The 26133-nt window shown below is 33.3% G+C and overlaps 1 protein-coding gene across 1 annotated transcript in view; it reads right to left on the bottom strand.

The window, feature by feature from the left end:
- LOC111143941 (alkylglycerone phosphate synthase) overlaps positions 1 to 26133 on the bottom strand; it is a 135916-nt gene that overhangs the window by 13188 nt on the left and 96595 nt on the right. Inside the window, exons 13-19 of the mRNA XM_022497980.1 lie at positions 24091 to 24167; positions 21869 to 21981; positions 18837 to 18906; positions 16519 to 16580; positions 12095 to 12184; positions 6329 to 6428; positions 4014 to 4071 (exon numbers count right to left, since the gene is read on the bottom strand). Of these exons, the coding sequence (XP_022353688.1) occupies positions 4014 to 4071; positions 6329 to 6428; positions 12095 to 12184; positions 16519 to 16580; positions 18837 to 18906; positions 21869 to 21981; positions 24091 to 24167 (570 nt within the window). The remainder of the gene's footprint in view (positions 1 to 4013; positions 4072 to 6328; positions 6429 to 12094; positions 12185 to 16518; positions 16581 to 18836; positions 18907 to 21868; positions 21982 to 24090; positions 24168 to 26133) is intronic.

The raw sequence follows: 26133 nt of genomic DNA, 5'->3' as shown, positions 1-26133 counted from the left end.
GGAAGCAGGCTCCCTGCCTGCCTCTCTGCCTACTTGTGATCTCTATCAAATAAATAAATAAAATCTAAAAAAAAAAAAAAAAGAAAAAAGAAAAAAAAGAAATGTGATTGATTTTTATGTGTGCTCTTAAATTCTGCAGTTTTGCTGATCTTGTTTTTATATATTCTTTGGGATTGTCTACATAGACAATTATGGCACCTATTAATAGCAAGAATTTTATTTCTTCCTTTCCAATATGTATGTCTTTTATTTCACACTAAGGTTTTAACAAAGGGCTTTAAAGCCAATCTTTTGCTCATTCTTTTGCGTCGTCTCTTTTTTACTTTTTTAAAGTTTCTGATACTACTGGATTCTGTTAAGACCACAAACAAACAAACAAACAAAACCTTGGAGCAGCTGCCCCACAGTTATTCTCTGAACAATAGGAAATAATTTTGGCTAGGTAAAAACACCAATATTTAAACTAAGACTGGTTTTATTTAATCAAAGAATTATACTTCCTGACAAGGACTTAGGTATAATATTAGGTAAAAACTTAAGTCATAAATTGAAATTAAGGACATGGCTGGTAAAAACTCTTTAAACTGACCAGCTCGTCAGTTATAAAAACAAGCACTATGAAGATTAAGTTAAGCAGGCTTTATATTTCCTATAGCCCCCAGTTCCAGACTACATCTGTTTTCTTTGATACACAAAACCAGAGTTAAAATAGCTCCATTTATCACAGCATGATTGTAGGCAGACAAATCAGCCTGTCTGTTTCCAGATAGTGAAAACAACCGTTATTAATCACAATTACAGGCCAAACCCTCTAAGAGAAACTGCATCAATATTCTCCCAACCGCCAGCCCTTCTACTCTTGAACTCAAAAATGGTACTAAGAATGTCGTGACACTGCCTGAAGGTCAGTAAATAAAGATGACACTATGAGGTCAACTTGAGTTTTAAGTTCAGGATGCAAATTAAGGAAAATCTTTTCTTCACATAAGAAGAAGTGATCTCTCAAAAGCTCTGTCATTAGTTAAGTTTAGCAGGACAATTAAACCTATTCAATTTCAAATTTATCTAGAAAGGTTTCTGTTTTATGAAACTATACTGAACAGTACAGGATATTTGACATTTATAAATTAGATGATTAACTTTAAGCAGGAGGCATTTATGAGAGTAGACATTTTTGTATAGCATATTTTGTAGCCAAGAGTGTGAAGGAAATTTCTTTCATACAGATTATAAGAGAACTTCCTATAGAATGAGACCAACTGCAAGTTACAACTGAAAATATGTTAGGACAATTGTTGTATCATATACCTTAAATGTATGAATGTATCCCTTTCATATAAACTGTAATCCTTTCTTCAGTGGTTAAGAATATAAACCAGAGTTTCCATTTGGAGTTGTCTATTGCTATTTTTTTAAGCCACTGTTTTTTTTTTTTAAGCGCCTACTATATGCATGGCACCTTAGATGCTTTACATATCACATGTAATTCTTATAATAATTTTATTTTAAATTATTATTTTAAATGTATTTATATACAAGGTAGGTACTATTGGTTCTATTTCAGAAGAGAACACCAGCTCAGAGAAGTTATTTCCTTAAGGTCACCAGCTAGTTAAGTGCAAGAACCAGGAGTCAAATACAGATTTGATTCCAATGTCTATGTTCTTTCGCCTTGTTTATAAGCCTCTCAACCTTTTATTTGCTTTAAGACAAAGTTTGAATGGAACCTTATGTACATAATGCATCTATGGAAGAATACTAAAATGGCTGCTGTTATACAGCTGTAGAGAAATGCACATTACTTTACCCTACTTTTCTACTGAATAACTGGCTCTAATATATTTTCTCAGAAATATTATGGAATGAGGTGCCTGGGTGGCTCAGTGGGTTAAGCCTCTGCCTTCAGCTCAGGTCATGATCTCAGGGTCCTGGGATCGAGCCCCCGCATCAGGCTCTCTGCTCAGTGGGGAGCCTGCTTCCCCCTCTCTCTTTGCCTGCCTCTCTGCCTACTTGTGATCTCTCTCTGTCGAATAAATAAATAAAATCTTAAAAAAAAAAAGAAATATTATGGAATAAACTGAGCCTTTTCATCATTAAACATGACCCCATATACAAACAAGGCCTGACCATTAAATATTTGAAGATAAATTAGCAATGAGACTATAGCCATTTTAATACGAATGATTCAAAGCTATTTGCGAATTTGCAAAACTGCTTCAAATTCTGTGAGCACTTGGGCACTCAGCCACTCACTTAACATATTCATTGAGCATCTACTATACAGAAGAGCCAGTAGTCACTGTTCTAGGGACTGGAAAACACAGTGATGAACAAGATAAAGTCAGTAACCTCACTGAACTTATTCAAATGAGGAACACAGAAACTAAACAAAAGAACAGGGAGGAGGATACCCCTAAGAAGCTGACATTTTTTTTTTTTAAAGATTTTATTTATTTATTTGACAGAGAGAGATCACAAGCAGGCAGAGAGGCAGGCAGAGAGAGAGGAGGAAGCACGTTCCCTGCTGAGCAGAGAGCCCGATGCGGGGCTCGATCCCAGGACCCCGAGATCATGACCCGAGCCGAAGGCAGCGGCTTAACCCACTGAGCCACCCAGGCGCCCCAGAAGCTGACATTTTTATCAGAGAACTAAATGATGGGAAAGGAGCCATGAAAATATCTGGGGGAAAAACAAGAGAATGGAAGAACATTAGAAAAAAAAGAAACAGAAAAAGCCTTGCAGGCTTTTAAGATTTAAGGAAATCTGGGGATTTCCCCTTTGCAGGGGAAAGGGGGTTGGTATGTCTGAAGAATAGCAAAAAAGCCAATGTTGCTAGAGTAAAAAAGTAGTAAGAGATGTGGACGTAGAGATAGAAACATTTATATCCTTGAAGGTCCTGATAAGGAGTTTGGATTTTATTTTTAGTGTAAGGAGAAAGCACTGAATTTTGGGAAAAGATTACTCTGGGAGCAACAGAAATGACAGTAAGGGATCAAGAGTGGCAGTAGACAGACCAGCTAACATGCTACTGCAGAAGTCTCAGCAGGAAAAAAGAGTGATTTGAACTAGAATGCCCTGGTGGTGATGCTTTCTGGTAGCTGAGAATCATCAGCATATGTTTAAGTCCTGGGACTGAGGTAATCACCATTGGAGTGAACAGAGAAGAACAAACTGGCTCAGGGAGGAGTCCTGGAGGACACTCCAATACTTAAAAGTTTAGAAGAGGGCAAGCTGGCAAAGGGAAAGCATCTTCATTTTACCAGCACACATGAAATATACTTTGTATTTAGGCTTACCTAGTTTCTTTTTCTAAGCACTAGAGGAAACCAGGTAGTTTAGAGTTTTTTCTATGCAGCTGTAATTTTTGAGCACACAGAAAACAAAAATATGAGAAATACAATAAAAATAAGATTTCTATTTAAATGAGGCAGAATCTTAATAAATTAATACATAATCAAACCTAGCTACATTCAAGTTCAAGTCAATAATTTCTAAAAATAAATCATTTCATCAAACTTGGGAATCTTTAAACAAATAAAGACCTATGGGCCTAGAACCTGAAAATGCAAATAAATTACTGAAGTTTTATTGTAACATGATCTGACCTATATTTATTTTGTTACCTGATACTGACAACATGTTAAAAACCTACAGTCAGGAAGTAAAAAAACAATCTGAAAGTCAAATTGATTTACATGTAAGAGCTCAGAAAACAATAAATGTCTATGATGCAGAAATTAAAATGTTGACTCATTTCCTTTTTAACATCTAAAGCATGGCAAGTAATTAACTTAGTGTCTAAATTAGAGAAATAAGATTTTATACTTTAAAAGAAGAACAGTAATGTTTAATATTTCTTCTGTGGGTTACCGCCACAACTCTAGGCTACCTCAATGACAGACATACAAACTCTCAAGAAATATCAGGTGCCCTCAAATTACGTACTGTTGTGGCTCTCCCCAGCACTTTATCAAACCAATTATTTTTAACAGTAGGAATATTAGAAATTCTACCTCCATGGTGATGCGACAGGCTCCCTCCATTAGCAAGGATTTCTTCTCTAGCAGCTGCCTGTATTTGGAAACAACACAACAAACAGTTGCTACTTAGGTTTCACTTTTCAGGGAAAGAGTAAAACCCAGCTCCCAAAGGAGGCACATACTTCCTGGGTTAAATAACAAACTGGAAGCCTAATTTTCCTTTCTCTGGGGTTAACCACATTTAAGAAACAATTAAAATATGCAGCCTAGCTTTTTTTTTTTTTTTCTAGTTTTTTTTCTTTTTCTAGTGAATGGTCACAATGTCTACAACAGTCACTTCAAGATTCTAGAAAACAAAAAGGAGAAAAATAATCAATTCAGCAGCACTACATTGTTAATAATAAAAAGTTTTATGAAGACAGTCAAGTCCTACTCTGAAGTAAACATCTCATTATACCAACAAATGTTACTAACCCACATTTATTTTAACTGCTTATTTTAACATTTAACTGCTTATTTTATGTCTACAAAAGTATAGTAAGCAATTTACCTGCAGCAACTCATTTATTTTCCACTACAGCCTTATGGAATAATTACAATTATCCATATTTCACAGACAAAAGAAAATGAGGCTTAGATGGTTAAAGTGCTCACCAAATATCATAAAGTGGGCATCAGACTCAAAATCACTTGCAAAGCTACCAGAGATCAACCGGAAAAGCCCTTATGAAGAACATTACTTTTTTTTTAAATTTTATTTTATTTTTTTCAGTGTTCCAAGATTCATTGTTTATGCACCACACCCAGAACATTTCATAGGTCAATTCCTGGGACAAATTATGGTCAGACCTATTTAAGTGCCAAAAAAACCCCTTATTTTCTCCTCCTAACATGTTTGACCCTGATTAATCTCCTTATAGAGCATTAAGGTTAGAAAAATAAACACTTAAAGGAAAATAGAGAATGACTGAAGTGCAGAGTGGAAAAAAAGGAACAGAAGTAGAATTACATTCAATTCATGAGTATATACCAGCCATGAGATGAAATAGCTACAGTGCCTAGAACTCAGAATTACTCAGGTATGTATAACTATCAGGAATTAGGCCAGGGTAGAAGAGGGCCCAGGCAGGACAGATGGACCACATCTCATTGCAAAGTAACTTATATAAACCCTCATCACTGAGGATTTAGGGTTTTTCAAATGAATCCAAAAAATGCTAGCCTTATACCTTCTAACAAATTATTTTAAATAACTATTTTAAATTTAATAAACTACTACATTAATTAAACAAATAATTTTAAATAAGACAATAACTATTTGAAATTAGTAGTGCTTAGAGAATTGCAGTTTGGATCAGGGAAAAAGGAATAATTTCACTCTTGCAGTACAGTAGTACAGGGACAGGGCCTTTGAGTAGTCAGAAGGCAACCAAAACACTGAAAGGCTAAACTGATGGAAAAGTATTTGAACTTTTGGGGGTGATAAATACGTTCATTATTTTGATTGAGGTGCTATTTTCACAGGTGTAAACATATGCAAAGGTCATCAAATGCACACTCCAAATACATGCAGTTTTCTGTATTTTAATTATACTTCAAAAAAGCTCTTAAAAAAAAAAAAAGGCATAGGAGACAGCCAACCAAACCCTGCTATGGTTTGAGTCTAAAAGTGTGGCACTGAAAATCATTGCATGGTGCTACCTTTGGCAGGCATGCAATAACACTAAGACACTAGGTTTTAAACACTAGTTGAAATGGGAGCACACCTAAGGTTTTAACAAACCTCAGTCTCTTCCCAGTTCCTCCGTAGTCTAGTCTGTCTCCTCAACTCTAGGCATACTTGTAATGACAATTGGAATCTTAAGGCCATTGAAGGAATGTTAACAGAAACTAGCAGTAAATGAACCTCAGTGGCCTATGTATAGCTAGAGCAAACAGAAAATTTTAAAACTAGAATGAGGATATTACAGCAACAAAAGGCAAGAACATCAGGGCTGCTGACTGCAAGTGCAGCTGCCATCAGCAAATGGATGAATTGCCAAAGTGATATCAAGGATTCCTACAGTCCTTCGCTATTTAAGTTAATCAGGTTTTATATCCTGTAAGGAACAACCAAAGAATCACAGGTTACAGAATATTAATTCTAACATCTCTAGAGAATATTACTTTTAAACTCACAATTCAGTATACAACTCAGTGCACCAAATATGCTTCTCATTTCTATGAACTGCCAACCAGGTAAGCCATTGAGTGATTAAAGAGAGTCAAACTAAAATTCATAAATTGATAGGAAAGTTTTTTTAAATTAATAAAAGAATATAAAAGTATACTCATGTATGCAAAATTACCTCTGTTTGTTCAAACACAGTCAGTGGGTCACTTATTCCCCTGTAGTTAAAGGCAAAGTAGAAATAGATACATGCACCCGCATCGTATGTCTGCGTCACCCTAAAAAACAAAGAGATAATCCCCACAAGACTTTAAGTTAAGTGAAATCAGATTTAACATTTAGAAATGTAAAGGTAAGATCATTTAATTTGCTTAAGCCATAATCTCATTCTCTACCTAGACTCTTAACTCCATGGAAGGAATGGAGATTGGGTGGATGAAGGAAACACAGGAACTATCTATACTACTTTCAACAACTTTTTTTTAGTAAATCTGGATTATTACTCAAAGAATTAAAAAAATTAAAAACAATGTATATTTCTCCAATTGATCTGAAATAAACAAAAACTCTACCTCCTCAGAAGAGACTGGTTTGGTTTGGTTTTGTTACAAAGTATAGGGAAGTTAATGAAGTTCCCAAACAGACTAAATGGGACTTGGTGATCCATCATAAGCCTTCTAAACTTGCTCAAAGTCAACAAAATAGGCATGAGAACATAAACCTTGGAAATAAGAGAAATTTTCAAATACCAAAAATGATCAGGCTGGGTAAAATACAGCATCTTCACTAACTTCATATTAATAATTATTAAGAACTTTGGAAACAAATTGAATGATCAGATCAAAGGCAGTGACAAGGCTTTAAAATACTGTCTCTGAAGGTTTTACACTCTAGGCCCCATATGTGCGCATGTTGTATGTGTGTTTACAAACGATACCAAGCACATTAGATTATTAAATCATATATATGACATATATCTGGGCTTTCAAAATGCAATTAGGTGAAGCATTTAAAAGAGGGCTAAGATAATCATAGTCAGATCTGTGAGTGCAATTTACAGAGGTTCCTACAAAGAATTTAATTTAACAGAAGGAGCATACAGAGGAAATACTCTTTTTACTACAACAATACAAACAGAATCTAATCTAAAATTTTAATGGCCTTTTAGGCCAAATGTTAGGTGCCTCAGAACAGAAGAAATGAACTGTTTAACAATGCTACTGCCAATTTGCCAGCTGTGTGTTTCTTCTAGTGTTAATTCACACTTATAAAAAAGATCTCTTGAATGTTTACATTTTAAGTACCAGATTTACAAAGTTTAAGAAAAACTGGAGAACAGTTTTAACTATGAGGGCACTATCATTTAGGAGTAATCAAATTTAAATACATTGAAAGGATACCTGAATGAAATGAGTTGATAGCAATTAGTAAAATATGTATCACTCATATTTGAATCAATATCAATAAATAGAAAATACAACTAAATACTAACAGAGCATTGCTACTTTCCAACAAATCTAGGATCTATACCACAGAGTTCAGTTTCAATAGATAAACAGGCTTCTAAAAGTCATATAACAAAGTTTCACTGATCAGTAACTCAAAGACAAAGTAAAAATAATAAAAAACGTTTTTTTGAAAACCTCAGTTTGGATCTACTTCAGAAACTGACTCAGGTCTATATCTTTTAATAGAACAATTCTATCATTTAAGACACTTAAATACCAATAGCTTCCAAAATTATCTGGACAAGTGATAGCATGCCTGCCAAGGTCATTATATTATTCTTTAATTTCTAATAAATTTTTGGAGTTCTTATGTTAGACTCACTGGCCAGGAATTCCTTCCCATAAAACTTCAGAAAATTTAGGATTAGAATTTCTATTCCAGTATAAAGTACATTTTAATAGACAGAATGAAATAAATGAACCCAATAAATACACCCTATAGCTAATTATTTTCCTTGGGATCTCTTTGATTTCAATGAGAGCTATAATTATTTCAAGTTAATTTTAGAATAAATTTTAAAAAATAGTTTAAAAAATGTATTTCACACATTCAACATTTACATTCAACACACAATAACCTCCTTGGCCCACACTATTAAGCAGCTCAAATCAAACTAAACTAAAATCAAACTCTGGTTAAACATTAATTTTATCAAGTATGAGATACAAGAACTATATTTAAAATTCCTTACCAAAACCATTCAAATAACTAGACTGCACATTCTAAATTTTGGTTTTATAAAATGATCACAGAAGCTGAGCATTTAAGTTTTTATCAGAAAATCATTCTTAAAAAAAATAGCTGCTTAATAAATGACATATGTCAAATTTAGCCTATCTACCTACAATACATAACAAAAAGCCTTAGTTAAAGCCCTTATGAGTTCCTTCTGAAGATCCAAGACTTGTGCTATCCTGAGGGCAGAATATTTTACTTCCCAATAACTTTCAGTAAGTAGTGGTTTGTCACAGTGATACTCTCATAATGGAAGGGGAGAAGTCTGGACAGAGAAATAGGGAGGTGGGGCAGAAGAAGGAAGAGGGGACAAAATCTATTAAGTCGCTACTTGGTAAAACAAAGGAATAAAAAAATTCTCAACTACAAAAAAATAGATTCCATTATTTAAAGTATTTCAAATTTTACTGGTAACAAATAACTTTTGGATTATTAGGCCTGATTTGCTTTCAGTATTACAGTAGGAGGCATGACAGACCAGACCACCAAAAGAATTAAGCATCAATTTGGGTTCATAATATAAATGAACAGAAAATTTTTTCTTAGACTTTAAGATAGAAAACTTACTTTAAAAGACATCGCCAAATTAAAAAAGAGAGAAAGAAAGAGAGAGAGAGGAAGAAAGGAGAGAGATAGAAGGAGAAAGAAAGGTGTATATTGTTACACCTTTATTTGGAGAAGTTCTCTCCAAGATCAGTCACTAGGCCACCAGCAGGTTTATCAAGTTATAAGTTCCTTTATTGTACAAAGCAAGGCCCCGATTTTCCCTTCCTCTAGATAACAAATGACCAGTCAATAATCCACATTTTGAGCTTTTATGTTTTTAGATTCATCCTCAAATACACTTATTCTAAAACATATTAATACATAAATTAATACACAGGTCAGTACTTCCTGAAATGTCATCAAACCCTGATATTCTCTCTCCCACACAGAAGCCAAAAACACATTTTTGAGTAGATCTTTCAAGCTGACATGAACATTTAATGTCTAAGAAAGAGGCTTTCCTCAGATCTCATGTTAGAATTTTGCTTTCTTACCCCGGCAAAAGAATAAAAATTTAGCAAATTCTGAAAGATATCTGTCCCAAAGGGGGCAATAAGTAGAACTAAGAAATACAATCTGGTAGTAGGGAAGTACGAGATGAGGATATAAAAGATAGAAAAAAGAAAAAAATCAAAAGAAATAGTAGTCTGAAAAGCATAGAAATATTTGTAGTCTTACAAATGAAATATATGCAAATTATCATGCTACATTAAAATATTAAAGAGGACTTAACAACTGGATGCCTTCATGAGGATTTGTCATTGGCGAAGAAAAACAGTATCTAAATTTCCTTCACTAGCACTAGTATAGGTTGTCTACCTCAAGTTTCATGTAATGACCTCACAACAATTCAATGGCATTCATATAGCCCTTCACATGCCCTCTCTCACATTTCAGACTCACAAGCTCATCGAGTAGATGGTATTACACTGCCTTACTAACGATAAACTCTGAGCTCAAAGAGATTAAATTACTAATAAACGGCAAAACAGCGCCTTCACCTGTCATACACATGTAGTGTTACAAAACAAATAAATTTAAAAGTAAACAGGAAGTTGCCATGGCCAAACAGCTGGTCAGCAGGGCCTAGTTCTCTAGCTGGATTAGGCCCAGGTCTGCCTTCCCAGGCTAAGATTAAGTGATTCTGAGCAAATCAGAACAAGCATCACAAATAGAAATGTACAGAAATGGTATTTTGGTGAAGGATATCTGTTGTTTAGAGTCCCACATCAGGTATACTTAACAATAAGGATATAACATTATTTCCCAAATTACCTTAACTTCTAATTTTGCTTCTATTGTAATTTTTGTGTTTATTTCTATAATAAATATTGAATTACATTCCTGAAAACCACACACACACACACACACACACACACTCACACACACACACAGGAGAGGCAGTTATGTAACACAGAATGTTTTAAAAATTTTAAAGTGCTAGATACCACCTCACACCAGTCAGAATGGCTAAAATTAGCAAGTCAGGAAATGACAGATGCTGGCGAGGATGCGGAGAAAGGGGAACCCTCCTACACTGTTGGTGGGAATGCAAGCTGGTGCAACCACTCTGGAAAACAGCATGGAGGTTCCTCAAAATGTTGAAAATAGAACTACCCTATGACCCAGCAATTGCACTGCTGGGTATTTACCCTAAAGATACAAACGTAGTGATCCAAAGGGGCACGTGCACCCGAATGTTTATAGCAGCAATGTCTACAATAGCCAAACTATGGAAAGAACCTAGATGTCCATCAACAGACGAATGGATAAAGAAGATGTGGTATATATACACAATGGAATACTATGCAGCCATCAAAAGAAATGAAATCTTGCCATTTGCGACGACGTGGATGGAACTAGAGGGTATCATGCTTAGCGAAATAAGTCAATCGGAGAAAGACAACTATCATATGATCTCCCTGATATGAGGGAGAGGAGATGCAACATGGGGGGTTAAGGTGGTAGGAGAAGAGTAAATGAAACAAGATGGGATTGGGAGGGAGACAAACCATAAGTGACTCTTAATCTCACAAAACAAACTGAGGGTGATTGGGGGGAGGGGGGTTGGGAGAGGGGGGGTGGGATTATGGACATTGGGGAGGGTATGTGCTATGGTGAGTGCTGTGAAGTGTGTAAACCTGGCGATTCACAGACCTGTACCCCTGGGGATAAAAATATATTATATGTTTATAAAAAATAAAATTAAAAAAAAATTTTTAAAGTGCTAGATAACTACTGTATTATTTACTTTAAGGATCCCCTTCACATAATCTCCCCTAATTTCCCTTTATTTTCCATTCCAATTAATTCTATAACTTCATAGATAAGTCAAATGCTTGATTCAGTCTTCATATATTTAATCTTCTGGTGTTTTATACAGGTCTTTTAATAAGAAAAGATTGACTACAAAGTGCCCCTTCTCAAGAAAAACCTCCTTTTGGACTGCTGCTATCTAACAAAGAGGACAAGACTTTCAGTTAACTGCCCACTGTGGAAGATATCAGCCACACGGAGTGTTTTAAATTTAAATTATTTGAAATTAAATAAAACTTAAAATTCAGTTCCACAGTCACATTTCAACAGCTGCACAGCCACATGTGGCTTGTGGCTACCATAACAGACAGGGGAGACAAAGAACATTTCCACTGCCATAGAAAGATCTATTGAAAACAACGACTTAATCTTTATTTGGGTATTTTGCTCCACTCATTCCTTTATTCTATGCCCATTCATTTAATCAATAACAAAGTGGTTAAAAGCACCTTTTGTCTATTGAAGAAAAAGTTGAGTGTGTATTAAATTATACTTTCTTGAATATATGTGTGATTTACAGCTTCAGTGAATGAAGAGGGAGTCCTTTACTTTTTCTAGGAGCTCCAAGGTTTGGCTCTGCACTATCATGCTGTCCCAGTAGAGTAGAAGGCTCACTCATGGAAAGGTATTCTACTCCTAAAGCGCTAAGGACTGCTTTAAAATCCTAGGCACAATCCTAAGAAGGTGGCAAAAGGGAAGTTTAGGAAAACTTGCTAAATGGAATGACTGAAGATATTCCTCAGTTGGCAAATTACATTTCTCCACTAATTAGAAAATGTGGGTTGTTTTTCTTTTCAGGGTAAGTAGTATAAGAACAACAACAACAACAACAACTCACCTGCAGGTAGAAAGAGGAGCAAACTGAACACCCTTCTCTTTGCATTCCCTTGTTATTCGCTCTTTTACATTTCTGCAGAGATCCACAACCCTAGAAAACATCATTGAACACAATATGAAGTTTTCAAAAAATTTTCAAAAATGTGAATAAATGCTCGTTTACCTGGCATCCTTCCACTTATAACTTCAAAGGAGCAAAGTTCTTTCTTTTTTTGCCATAGGAAAGAAAGAAGTCAGAAAAGCATACTCAAGCCTCCTGAAGGCGGTTTCTTATATTCAGGCAAGCCCAATTTCAAAATAAATTTAATTACAAGATTTAAAAAGCTTTAAAAAAGCCATAATGAACACATTAATGAAAATTCAATTCTGGGTTTATAGGAATACCAACCTGTGTCCATGTCTAAAACATTTCCCTTAATATAAAAATAGTAGTCATGATGCTATACCAAATGTCCAATAGCTTACTGTCAAGCACCGAGCTAAAATACAGTTCAACACAGACTTACTGCACATGAACTATGTGTAAAGCTATGCTAGATTGATATTAAAAGTCAATGAAAACAGACAAGTAAGAAATAGTTCTTAAAGAGAAGAGGGGATTGATAATATTCAAAATGTCAATCCTTTTTTCTAAATTTTAAATAAACTTTTTATTTGAAATAGTTTTAGATACAGAAAAATCACAAAAACAGTACAAAGAGTTCCTCTTTTCCCAGTATCCTCTAACGTTAACATATTATATTAACCATGACAGATTTGTCAAAACTAAGAAACTGACCTAAGGACATCACTATTAACTAAAACACACACTATATTCATATTTCATCAAATAACAAAATTCATTTTGACCACGAAATACTGTTGTTTTAAAATATGAAGGTATCCGATTTCTTTTGTTCTTTAGTGTTTTTTTTTAAATAAAGAGAACCTTAGGCTTGATTTACTTATTTATTTTTAAAGATTTTACTTATTTATTTGATAGAGAGAGAGAGATAGCGAGAGAGGAAATACAAGCAGAGGGAGTGAGAGAGGGAGAAGAAGGCTTCCTGCGGAGGGGGGAACTGGGCTGGATCCCAGAATCCCGGCAAGGATCATGACTTAAGCCAAAGGCAGAAGCTTAATAACTAAGTCACGCAGGGGCCCCTTGTTGTTTAGTTTTTTATATAATTTTTAATGTCCTATTTGGGAGTGGAGGAGATCTAATGGTGACATATCCATATTTGGGGAACAAGCTCAGAAAAAAGTTCTGAAACAGAAAATGGATGTCAATCAGAGCTTCTAGGGTGGAGATCCAGAGACAAAAGATTTGACAGATAAAAGATTAATCTATTTTTTTAATATGAGCTGTAACATTTTGTTATTACTACATATTCCATTTGTTTTGGAAAATAAAGCTTCTAAGGGACATAGAAGCCACCTTATTCTCCAATAAACACTCTGGCTACATACTGACACTGACTGTATTTTAAATCTTGGTCTTTTTAGAATCAGGAGAATAGAAAAGATAACAAAGAAACTCAAAAGGCTGGGCCATCTCTAGTCTAAAGACTGATTTGACTGTGTGAGAACCAATCTAATTAAAAAAACTAATATTTACATGGATTATGCTTTATTAAACACATTAAAGTTACTTATATTTCCAATAAGAACAAAGAATATACATTAAAATATAAATATGGGATTTTAGTATTTTATTAGCTACTGTAGTAGCATGTCAAATTTTTTTTAATATGGTATCTGCAAGCTTTTTAAATTCTGATTGATTTTATGAGAGTTCCAGGCAAACATTTATCAAGTTTATCTATGCCTCAATTATGGAATGATAGGATATATGTTTTTAAAATACCTCTTGTAAAAGTATTTGCATTATTGGAATTTATTGTGTCATTATTTTGAAAATCCAACTTATAAAACAAATACCTGAAATATAAATTAAAGCTACTAAACTTTAAGAGCTACAGGGGTTAATAAAGATTAAAAATTTATAAACAAGTTCTTTACTATGACTCTAGAAGACAGATTTTTTACATAGCATTAATTCGTTACATAACAATAATAATAACCTACAGTAGTAGTAAGGAGGAGATGGAACCAAGAACTTGACTGACTGGTTAAAACCCTTAATGGGATACTTTCTGGAAATGATTTATACAGAGGGGCTCTGAAAGCATTCTCTCATCGAACCTGTACACAGTTCAGTCCAGGACTGATCATCCTATGGGAAAGAAAATAACTGTGTATACTTTCAAATTCTTACCTGACCTATTAGCAAATTTAACCCTGTTGACTATTTCCTACTTGGAAAAAAAAACTGCCCTTAGGCTTCTCTCACATCACTGGTTTTCCTCCAAATCCTCTGGATATTATTTTCTTTTGCTAGCTCTTGTTTGTATGCTCATCCCTTAAATGCTGGGATTCCCTGGAATTCATTCTCAGGCCCTCTTTTTTTTTCCATTCACCTATACTACCTATAAGGGTTTGTATTTACTCCCTTGGTTTTAATCCCAAGTCTCATGCCAGTGAGTCTCCAAAATCTTTAAATCTCCAATTCAGACCTTTTAGACAGCTATTTTTATAGGCTGTATTCTTACACCATTCCAGAGTTCACTCATAGTACTCTGCAGAATATTCATTGAGCACTTAACAGGTATAGCCATTTTGCTAGTGCTACTGAGAAATACACAAAAACTACTAAGACCAATAATCCCGTAAGAGACTTATGCATGAAAAGGCCTAGCAATCTACTAATGTGTGAGAGTTGAAGACTGATCCCATGGGTTTCTGCTAAACATGGTCTCTTCCTAGCTAAATGTTTGAAAGAAAAAGCAAGTTGCTGAATGGGTAACAAGTAACTTTTATGTCAGGAATGTAGCTGCTTTCCATTAATTTTATTTAAGAAAACTTCAGCTGATGATATTGTTTTAAATGAAAACAAAACAAATATATAACCCTGTATAAAAGATATTATCAGTGAGTAAAATAAATATATAAAAAATACACAAGAAAAGGATTTAAATAGTGAAAAGATAGTATATGATTAGCTTCCATAGCTACAAGAATAGAAAGACAAATGGCAATCATCAATTAATAGTAACTGATGAGGAAATTCATATGCTGAAGAAGTTAACACTACACTAACCTACCGTTCCCAGCAAGTAAACATATAAAAGACTAAAATGGTCTTTGAGACAACTATGAATAGCTAGACAACTATGAATAGCTACCAAATGATATTTGCTGTTCAAAAGTTCAGATGTCAGTAAGCTAATTTTTTATTTATAAGATTTATCCCCTTGTTAAAATATCGTATCAAAAACTGAGTAACAGATTGGTACTATACACTTGATCACTGTTTTATAATGCATGGACTATGAACATCCATGCACCAAGTTAGAACCCAGAGTAGATAAAGAATGAATGCAAAAAAGTAAAAAGTTTTCTGGGGGAGGGGAGTAAAGAGGTTAGAGTAGAAAAAAAATGTTAAGATATGTAGTATCTACAGGTGGATTCATGGGGATGGATCTGTTATATCTTATTTACTTTATAATTGCTTTAAAATAATTTGTAGATTTTATAAATAAAAAGTAAAATGTTAAGGCATACTCAAACAAAAATGTACCAACAGTCTTAAGAATTTTTATTGCTGAATGAGTTAATTCAAAAGTCCATTTTTAATAAAACCATCTCACATTTGCTCATCAGTTTTTATTATCAATTCCCTAAACCAGTATCTGTATGTACATGTGTATAATGCAAAAACAGAAATTGTACATAATATCTTAAGCTGGATTTCTTTTAAAAATCACTGAAATACAAGTTAAAATCTTACTTAATAATACTCCTACAAATATCAAAAGCTAAATCACTTATTACAAAAGAAGGTTAACAGTGGTTTTAAAATTTGGGGGAACTTTTCAGAGGACATTTAAGCTATTAAGCACTTAAAATTTTACACCAAAGCTAGTGAAACTATACAGTGACACTTAAGTGCTCAATAAGATTCTTTAAAATGTAGATTCCAGTAATATCTTCCTCTTCTATGGGACATGGACAAATCTGCCTCAAACAAACAAAAAGGCTCACAAATATGACATTTTGAAGAAGATATTGATTTTTTAAAAGATTTATTTATTTTAGAGAGAGAGCACGAGTGGAGGGGAGAGAGAGAGGGAGAGAGAGAATTTAAAGCAGACCCTCTGCTGAGTCAAGTGCCCAAGGTGGGGGCTCAATCTTATGACCTGAACTGAAAGAGAGAGTCAGATACTCAACTGGCTGGAACCACCCAGGCATCCCAAAGATAATAATTTAAATAAAAGTGTTTCTTTACAAAAATTTAAAAATTTGTATATTCATGTACAAAGATACATTATTTCAGCAACTCCTATAGCATATTTGAATAATATTAGGCATTTTATTATATTTTACCTGTCCCAAGGAGCAGAAGTCTCGAAAGACTCTCCTAATACATAGTATTCCAAACCCAAGTCCTGTTAAAACATATATACAAAAATCAAGATATTACAACAGGCACAGAAGAATGAATACTATTGTAATATTGCTAGTATTTCACATAATTTTTAGTATTACCTGTTTCTAATGTAACCTCCACTGCTCTTTACTCTCCACTCCATAAAAGCACTAGAAAGTGGTCCTGAGAGTGAGCTATAACCTCCAGGAGGACAGGAACTTTGTCTGTCTTACTGTCTTCTGTACCCTTGTACCAGGCAATGTGCCTGACACATGGAATTTAAATATTTCTCCAAGGAATGGAGTCTCTATCTAAGAACTGTCTGTGTACATGCAGAGGATACTAGGACTGATTTTTTTAGTAACCTAAACAGCAAATTAAACAACATTAAAAAGTGGTCAGGAGGATGGAAGGACCAGGCCAACAGAGAAGTGGGGAAGGGGGACTAAAGGAAGAAGGTATCTCTCTCTCCTGAAATCAACTTTTCTTTAAAAATAAATTAGAAAATATAGTGCCTCGCTTTGTAGTAACTAAATAAGATAGGATATCTGGAAGCATCTCTGCTAGGAAAGTGTATTTTATAACACACAAGATATAATTCTTATTTGGTAACTAACTTACAGTACAAATTTCTTTAACCGGAATACAATTCTGCTTTAATACCAAAACTGGAAAAAGCAATTCATAAGCCACCACAGAAGTGCAAAGATAGGAAAGAAAATTTTATAAGTACAAAAATCAATACATGTTAAATTTTCACTTCTAGCAAAATGAATCATTTCAATTCTACCACTGGTTGACAGGAAAAATCCCCAAATTACTGATCTAAAATATGTGGATTTTCTCTTCTGCATTCACTTATGCAGTACATACACTTGGTGACAAGGTATTAAGCACTGGGAAAATAAAAAATAAGACAAAACAAATATTCACCCCGCCCCAAATCTCAAAATTGCTTCTGTTTCCGTTTTAACAGTGTCTATGCTGTACTTGTTATAGTTACATTTCATTTTCTAGAATTCTAAATTCAGTATTATAGGAAAATGGTCAATATACTTAGAGAAAATGCCCAACAAAACATTTATATACATTCAGATTGCTTACTAGGGGAGAGCTTGTGATAGTAACAGTCTATGGAGGTAAACATTATTAATAAGACCTAAAATCATCTATTACTTTTCATGATCTGTAAATCCCTTAATCACAATTTCTAACATAACACACAAGCAATAAATGTAATTTTCCTTATCAGCATGGAAGAATGGGGTTGCCCAGGAAAACGTATATGCTTCAACTTTACTGCAACCTAAAATTTAGATCTTACCAAGGATTAAATTATTTTTTTAAAGACTTTTTTAAAAAAATTAACTTGACAGAGAAAGAGAGCACAAGTAGGCAGAGAGACAGGTAGAGGCAGAGGGAGAGGCAGGCTCCCTGCTGAGTGGGGAGCCCAATACTGGGCCAATCTCAGGACCCTGAGATCATGACCTGAGCTGAAGGCAGATAGATGCTTAACCGACTAGTTATTTTTAAAATGAGAACAATACAAACTTTCTTAGAGAAATAAAAACAAATTTTATAGAAGTTTATGTATTTCCTTCAGAACAATTTCCAAGTGAATATTTAGAAAATTTAGCACTTGGGAAAGTTAAATTCTCAGTAGGACATTTGAGGAATGACTTTTTAAAATAAGACCCTTCAAATTACATGAACAAGCAATATTTTCAAAATCTAACTCTAATAAGAGCAAAAACAATTACAAAACTTGAGTTTATTACAGCCAAAGTAGAAAAACAAAACAAAATAAATGAATAAACTTCTGAAAGAATACTTTCCTATCGGTAAGTATAGTAGACTCTTGGTCAACATGACTAATAAAGTTTCTCAAAAATAGAAAATCTGGAATTAGAAAAATTTTAGACAAATTATTTTATTTAGAATTAATTTTATATAGCAATCATCACCAGTGAACCAATTACTACTTGGAACCAAGTTAAATACCAATTTTTAAAGAGTTAAAGAAAGATTATATATCTTTAGAAGAGATTATGAACAAGTCAGAGTAGAATGACCTAAATAATCTTTAAATTCCTCAAAAACATTTAAGGAAGACTTCACTGGGCTTCTGAACACTCGTAAGCTAGTCCTACATTCATGTAAAATGATGTGGTACACCATACTAGATTAAAACTTAAGAAAATAATTTTATTCATTCAAAGTAAGGAAAAGTATGGTCTGCAACATAAACTGACAAGGGAAATACGAGATAACTTACTCGAATGTATGCGATGACGTACGTCAGCAAATAACCTCTCTGTCCATTATCTTCTCCAGCTGCCAATCCACTGTAATTAAAGAACAAACTGTGAATATATATCATATGTATTTATTAAAAATATATAAAACTAACCAAACTAATATGACACCCAAAGATAACTGCTTAACAGATTAACAAATATTACATTGCATCTCATTTTTATTTTAATCTAATTTATCACAAATGTATCAAAGAGCTGTCAAAAGAATGAGCTTGGGTAACAAAAACCTAAAAACACTTATAATATTTCAGTTTGGTCATTAATTTCAAACTTTTATCTATCAAACTAATAAAACTGACTCATATGAACTCAACTACTTCTACCCATACTGACAATAGAGAATTAGCCAGGAGAAACAAATTTAAGAAAACTTTAATAAACTTCACAAGCATAACAAGATACCTAAAATACTCTTATTTTATTCATATATTCTTATCCATATATTCATGTGTTATTATAGTCTTGTTCACATATAAAGATGTACAATGATGGACTACATCTTCCAAATGCCAAAAAGTTTTTTGCATACTCATGCACATTGCATATGAAGTAACAGACACAGTGTTTATTTTATGAAACTTGTAACTTAAATGAGACAAAATATATGTACACAGAAATATTAAAGTTTATGAAGCAACATACAATTACAAGAAAACAGGTAAGGTTTTATTACTATGAACTATTCATTTCTGTTTGAGAGTAGTTTTATCCACAGAAACTGTATTTGGTGATCTAGTTAGAACTAATCCCATATGACATATAATTCAGTCCAAGTCTCTGCTTTGTGAAAGTCATTCTTATTCTACTACCTTCAGTAAAGAACTTTCACTTTTGCTTGTTCCCATCATCAGACAGAAATTAAATTTTAACTATTCTTAGTCAACTGAAGAAAACTTACCATAAACGCCCAAAGTGCCCATGGGGGAAAAAAAAATCCCTCAATAAAACCAGATAAAAAGAAAAGTGCACTTTCATGTGACTTTCTTGGGTCATAATGGGTGATAAACTTCTCTGTCTCTCTGTAGAATGCCATAATTACACTTCCTTGGTCTCAGGATGCTGAGCCCTTAATCACAGTGTTGCCTAAGACTCAGGTCTTGAGGGGCGCCTGGGTGGCTCAGTGGGTTAAAGCCTCTGCCTTCGGCTCAGGTCATGATCTCAGGGTCCTGGGATCGAGCCCCGCATCGGGCTCTCTGCTCAGCAGGGAGCCTGCTTCCTCCTCTCTCTCTGCCTGCCTCTCTGCCTACTTGTGATCTCTCTGTCAAATAAATAAATCAAATCTTTAAAAAAAAGTTCAGTTAGTAACGGAAAGGCTTAGATTACAGGCTAATCTCTGAATTTATTTTTGAAATGTACGTGTACCTACTTTTTAGTTTCTAAGTTTTGGGAGTTTATACATAATTTGAGTTTTAGCTTATTTCCTAAAATCCATGGTGTTAGAAAAAATTAAGGTGGTTTAGATGAAAACCTTTTATATCTAAAGTAAATCTTTTATTTCTGTTCTTAAATATTAGAGGTTGAAACTTAAAAAAACTTTTTTATATATTTAAAAAAATTTTTTTAAAAGATTTTATTTATTTGACAGAGAGAGAGATCACAAGTAGGCAGAGAGAGAGAGAGGAGGAAGCAGGCTCCACTCTGAGCAGAGAGCTCAATGTGGGACTCGATCCCAGGACCCTGAGATCATGACCTAAGCCGAAGGCAGAGGCTTAACCCACTGAGCCACCCAGGCGCCCCACTAACTGAACTTTTATAACACAATTACTCTTAACTAATTTAGTTAAAAAATCAGTAATTCCCAGAAAAGGTACTGTGAAAGAGGAAAAGTGAAAGATTAATTAATTTCATCTTTTACTGAAGAAACTCCACTTGCCAATTTCAGAATAAGGTAAAAATAAAACCGAGAAACTAATTTGCAATACTCAAAAACAGTATAAAATTAAACTAAAAATTAAGCCCAAGATTAGATCTTTTTCCAAGAATTCTGCATTTAAACACTAAGTTCAGAACATCCTAAAAATGAAGGGCTACATATTGTATGTGAGAAAAATACATAAAAGTGAGGCATTCTAAAAGACAAGGCTACAAATTAAGTGCCCATTTATTTTCATAATAGCAAAAAAGGGAAATTAAAGTAAATATTTACAAAGAACTCAGATTAAACATAATGTATATTTTAAGCTCTGAAATAAAAAAAGGAAAATGTTATCCAGGAAACTTAGTTTATGTACTTAGAAAGGAAAGGGAAAAAATGTAGTCCTGATAAATGGCATTTTCACTATAGTTCTCATCAATCAATCTCATAATCCACCAAGCAGACAGAAAGAAACCACCCAATCATTATTCAGTAGGTTATAGATGTGAAATGTTTTCTGTTTCTTTATACCAGCACAAAACAGTAAGTGACAAGGGGTGGAGTATAGAAAATTTATCAAATTCTTTTGTTTAAAAAATTTCCTTTTAAAAACATACTAATAACATGTTTTATACATACACAATTAACACTAAATAGTAAGAGGACTATGAATTTTTCATATTTTACTCTAGTACAATGAAAGCAAACATTATAAAATCAGCATTAATGGAAAAATATAATAAAATATTTAATATATCTCATATATGATCACAAATTTTAGAAGTAAACCAACACATTTTAAGTTGACTATCATATATTATCCAAATTTAATACTTTAAAGGATACATTAACAACTGTTTACAGATAGCAGAATTTTAATTATTTATTTTTTTAAAAGATTTTATTTATTTATTTGACAGAGAGAGAGATCACAAGTAGGCAGAGAGGCAGGCAGAGAGAAAGAAGGAAGCAGACTCCCTTCTGAGCAGAGCCTCATGCGTGGCTCAATCCTAGGACCCTGAGATCATGACCTGAGCCAAAGGCAGTGGCTTAACCCAGTGAGCCACCCAGGTACCCCCACATACTAGAATTTTAGATTAACATTCTCTTGCCATTATGAACTAAAAGCCATACCCAAATTTTGCAGCGATGTCATACACTTGCTTTTCATGTTGAAGAACCTTCTCACGGTCGCCCTCAAATAGTAATGTAGCGACAGTCAGCTGATTTGGATCAAATCCTTTGAACTACCAAAAAAAAAAAATTATTACAGATAAGTCTTATCCTACAAAACAGTAAATCAAAATACATTCTGCTCATTTTTCCTTCTGATCTGGGCTCAAAGATACCAACTCTTTAAAACTGAGCTTTGGAATTTTACATGTGAATCAAAAAGGATGTTTAATGCACCTATTCAGGTTGTTACAAATAACAAAGCTATAGAAAAATACTTATTTTCAAAGTATGCCATGGTGTCACTTATAATAACATATGGGTAAGTAATACAACAATAGAACATGTAAGAATTATAGCTGCAATAAAGAAGCAAATAAAAATACCAAATGATAGAATATAATGAATTAGCAAGATGTAACATGAGCAAAAAGTAAAAAATAACAGTATCCTTACATACCAAAAATAACTTCTTATCAAATAACATTTTCAAAGGAGATCTTACATATACAATTAAAATACCTAAGAATAACCATAAAAGGAAATATGTAACCTCATTAGGAAAACATGTCTAAAAATGGATTATAAAGACCTATGTTCTAGAATGCCTCAACTAAGCATATAAACCTGTCAATTCTTGCTCAACTTAATATACAGGTTCATTCCAATTCTGATAGAAACCTTAATGGACTTCCTAAGATGGTGAAGAGTTTCTAAGGTTTTTCTAGGTTGATGAACAGTAGGCTATGATGGAAAACAAGGAAAATTCTAAAAAACAAGAACTAGACCTATAGCAATTAAATCCATTTAATTTTTCAAGAACAAAAAGCCATTTAAAAAATGTGATACCTTTTTAAAATTCAATTTATATAAACTAAACAAACAAACAAAAAAACAGTTCACCTTCTCCTCCCACCCCTCAACCCCTAAAAGCAAAAAAAGTTCATCTTCTTTTCCCACCCCTCACCCCTGTCTCTGGCAGTTACCAGTCTGTTCTCTGTATCTATAAGCTTAGTTTTTTGTGTTTTTTTTAAATTTTTTCCAGATTGCACATATAAGAGAAATCATAAAGTATTTGATACAATAAAATGGAGTCTACGTCCTGAGTCAGTACATAAGATGTCTCAGACATGGCAAGTCAATGTAAGAGAAGCAGGGATTAGTTAGTTAATGGTGCTGTCACAACTGGTTAACAATTGGGGAAGTACAAGGTGAGGTTAATTTAGAGCTTTATCACAAATCATTAAACTGAAATAAATTCAAAGAGTAATAAAGATAAAAAATTTTTAATTCCCGCTTAACAAAAAAAGCGAGAGAGAGAAGAAATGCTCCCAACTTAGAAGTCGTTAAATAATCACAGGAAAAGATACAAAATTTTGAAACTTTTGCACCAAAAAGAAAAACTCTTATTAAAAAGGGAGTCACCCAAATTAATTAATTAGTTAATTAATTAAAAGGGAGTCACCTGACTCAAAAAATTCTTCACAACATTTAAGACAAAGGCATCTAATAATCCCATTACTCAGACGGTACAAGCAAAGTACCAAGGGAAAAAACCACAAAGTTGCCACCCTTGGCAAAATAACCATACTGAACTAATGCAGACAAAAACTGTACTAGGAATTACAGGGAAATGATGGGTCTCACTGGAATTTCAATGAGAAACACTAACTAAAATAAAGTACTACTCCCCTCCCCCCGCCGGCCGGTTTCAGTACATTTAGAACATAACAGAACACAACTCCCACACGCCATAGCAAGGATGGAACAAAGAAACAGCACCGGTGTGTCCCTAGAGGTAATGTAAGCTGGCATAACCGTTTAGGAAAGGAATTCAGCAAAGATTTAAAAAAAAAAAAAATCCACACTCTCATTTCACTAGATAGAGATATCTACTACAAAAAAATAAATAAATAAAAAATCAAACTATAAAAAAATCTTACATGCATGAAACTGATGTTATTTTTTAGGAACTTCATATCTGGAAAAAAATTATTTCTGAAATTAAATGCATAACTGATTTACTTGATAACATATATATTCCAACATAAAAAATAATAATTAAAAATGTACATAACACCATGAAAAAACATACTTGATAACAGGTACATGTGAAGGGGGAGAAGGCAGAAAACAAAATATCATAAGCACTTATAATTTTAGCATTTTATAAAAATTCTTACCTTTGTAATATAAAATTTCTTTAAGCCATCCAAAAATGATGTGAAAATAGAGGAAACCTGAGGTTTAAGAGCATGACCTAAGAAGAAAAAGTTCATAATTTAAATTAATAGTAAATTCTCTTTTTCAAAAGATTAAGAGGCTAGTTTAATTTAGTATCCTAAAAAAGTGAATGTTTCATGTCTCCAATTTTTTAAATCTTCCTACATTTATATATAGCATATTGATATTAATATCTACATCTTTTAACTTTCTTTCAAAAGTCACAACTTTCTGTTACAAAACCTCTCATTTCTTTTTGAACTCAAATTACTATATGTAAATACTACATATAGTTTAGGTTATTTTTCAATGGTATAGTTTATACATAGTAAAATCACTTCATTAATTTTTATTTCATTAAGAACAGCCAATGGTGGCTGAGTTTACTTTTATTTTTTGTAATTATGCAGAAACCATTCAGAACTATAACCAAATATGCAGTCAATGCCAAGTTTAAGGTTGTTTCTTAATTAATTCTTAATTCTTCCAGAATTCTTGGCATAAAACTAGTAATTGCTTCCTTAATCACACCCAGAGAGTTAAAATTGCCAAAATAACATAAACAGTGTCTCAGAGTCTGTTAAATTAACATCTTTGCCTGCGGATTGGGCTTAATTGAGTGAAAGTCTTTTACTGTTTTCTCATTGTTTTCAGAATAACAACTTCTTAACTCCCTTGACTGTTAGATTAAGAGTCATACATCTGGTCTTAGTGCTAAAGCCCCCATTCAGAAAAATGGGGCATACCATTTACAAAGAATTTTTATAAAGAATTTTAAAGTCTCTAGTAAATCTGAAGTTATTTTCAAATACAAATTTTATTTTTTAAAAACAGCTTTAAGATTTTGGGATGTTGTTTTTGTTTGTTTGTTTGTTTGTTTGTTTAAAACAGAGATCTCTTCTTTAAAATAGGTGCAAATAGCAAAGGAGTTTCTTTGGTGGGGAGGGGAGAGATTTCTAGGGGGAAAAAACAATGACTTGTATTTTTTTTTCCCCATTCATTTTTTTTTTTTTTTTTAGAATCTGAATCTGTTATACTTACTATATTTCTACTACTTACAGTAGGAAATTGTGACATGAAAGACCAAGTAACATAAGTCTTAACCAGAGGTAAAGAGTTAGCTATCCATGCTATAACTGAACAAAACAAAAAACAACAAAAATGAAGGGCAGATTTTATAGAGATCAACCTAGCAATCTTTTCAAGTTCCTGGATCACATGTTTGGGAAATTTTTTTTCTTTTACTGTACCCTGTCAAAAAATGTTTCTCCAGCATCATCAGTACCTTAAAAAATACCATTTCTAGAAAGTATAGAAATAACATACCATCAAAATATTCACTTCCTGTCCCAAATGGAATTTATCCTACTTTAATAATTAGAAATGAAAAAACATAAATGTGCATGTTAGTCATATTCTTGCAAGAAACTGAAATTATCTGTTCCCATATAAGCCTTCTGATCCACATATCTTCACATAATTTATGACTCCAAAAGTCACTAATGTGAAATAATCCTTAAGGGTCATCTTAACACATGGAAATTTATTTGCACAATTTCCATTAACACTAGCGGGACTTAGTCACATATATCCCAAATAATGAGTTGACATGATAGCTTTGAAGAATAATCATCATAAAAGCGATACTATCCTTAAGTGTGTCAAGCATTAGTAGTCACCTAAGAGGATATGATCTTTTATTTATTCTTAAATTCTTGTTGCCTTTCAAATTAATTACATTCTAAATATATTTTGGCTACTGTGTTTTATTTTTTATAGTAAATGAAGGAACTAGGTTTTCAAATTTACGAGTTGAACAGTCTGATTTGTAAATTTGGTGTTGTTACACTGTTAAACATTTTTAGTTATTTAATAAATACCTACATTTCAAAGAAGCAATCTCAAAAGGTGGGAAAAAGTCTTGGGCCTTGGAGTCAGATTTGCGTTCAAGCCTGGCTCTACCACATACAACCTGTGGGCTTTGGTTGAAATACCTAGCCTTT

Source organism: Enhydra lutris, unplaced genomic scaffold (genome assembly GCF_002288905.1).
Source record: "Enhydra lutris kenyoni isolate GAN:26980312 unplaced genomic scaffold, ASM228890v2 scaffoldscaffold1, whole genome shotgun sequence".
NCBI lineage: Eukaryota > Metazoa > Chordata > Mammalia > Carnivora > Mustelidae > Enhydra > Enhydra lutris.
Note: the sequence above shows the minus strand (reverse complement) of the source record. Positions and strands in the feature narration are given on the sequence as shown.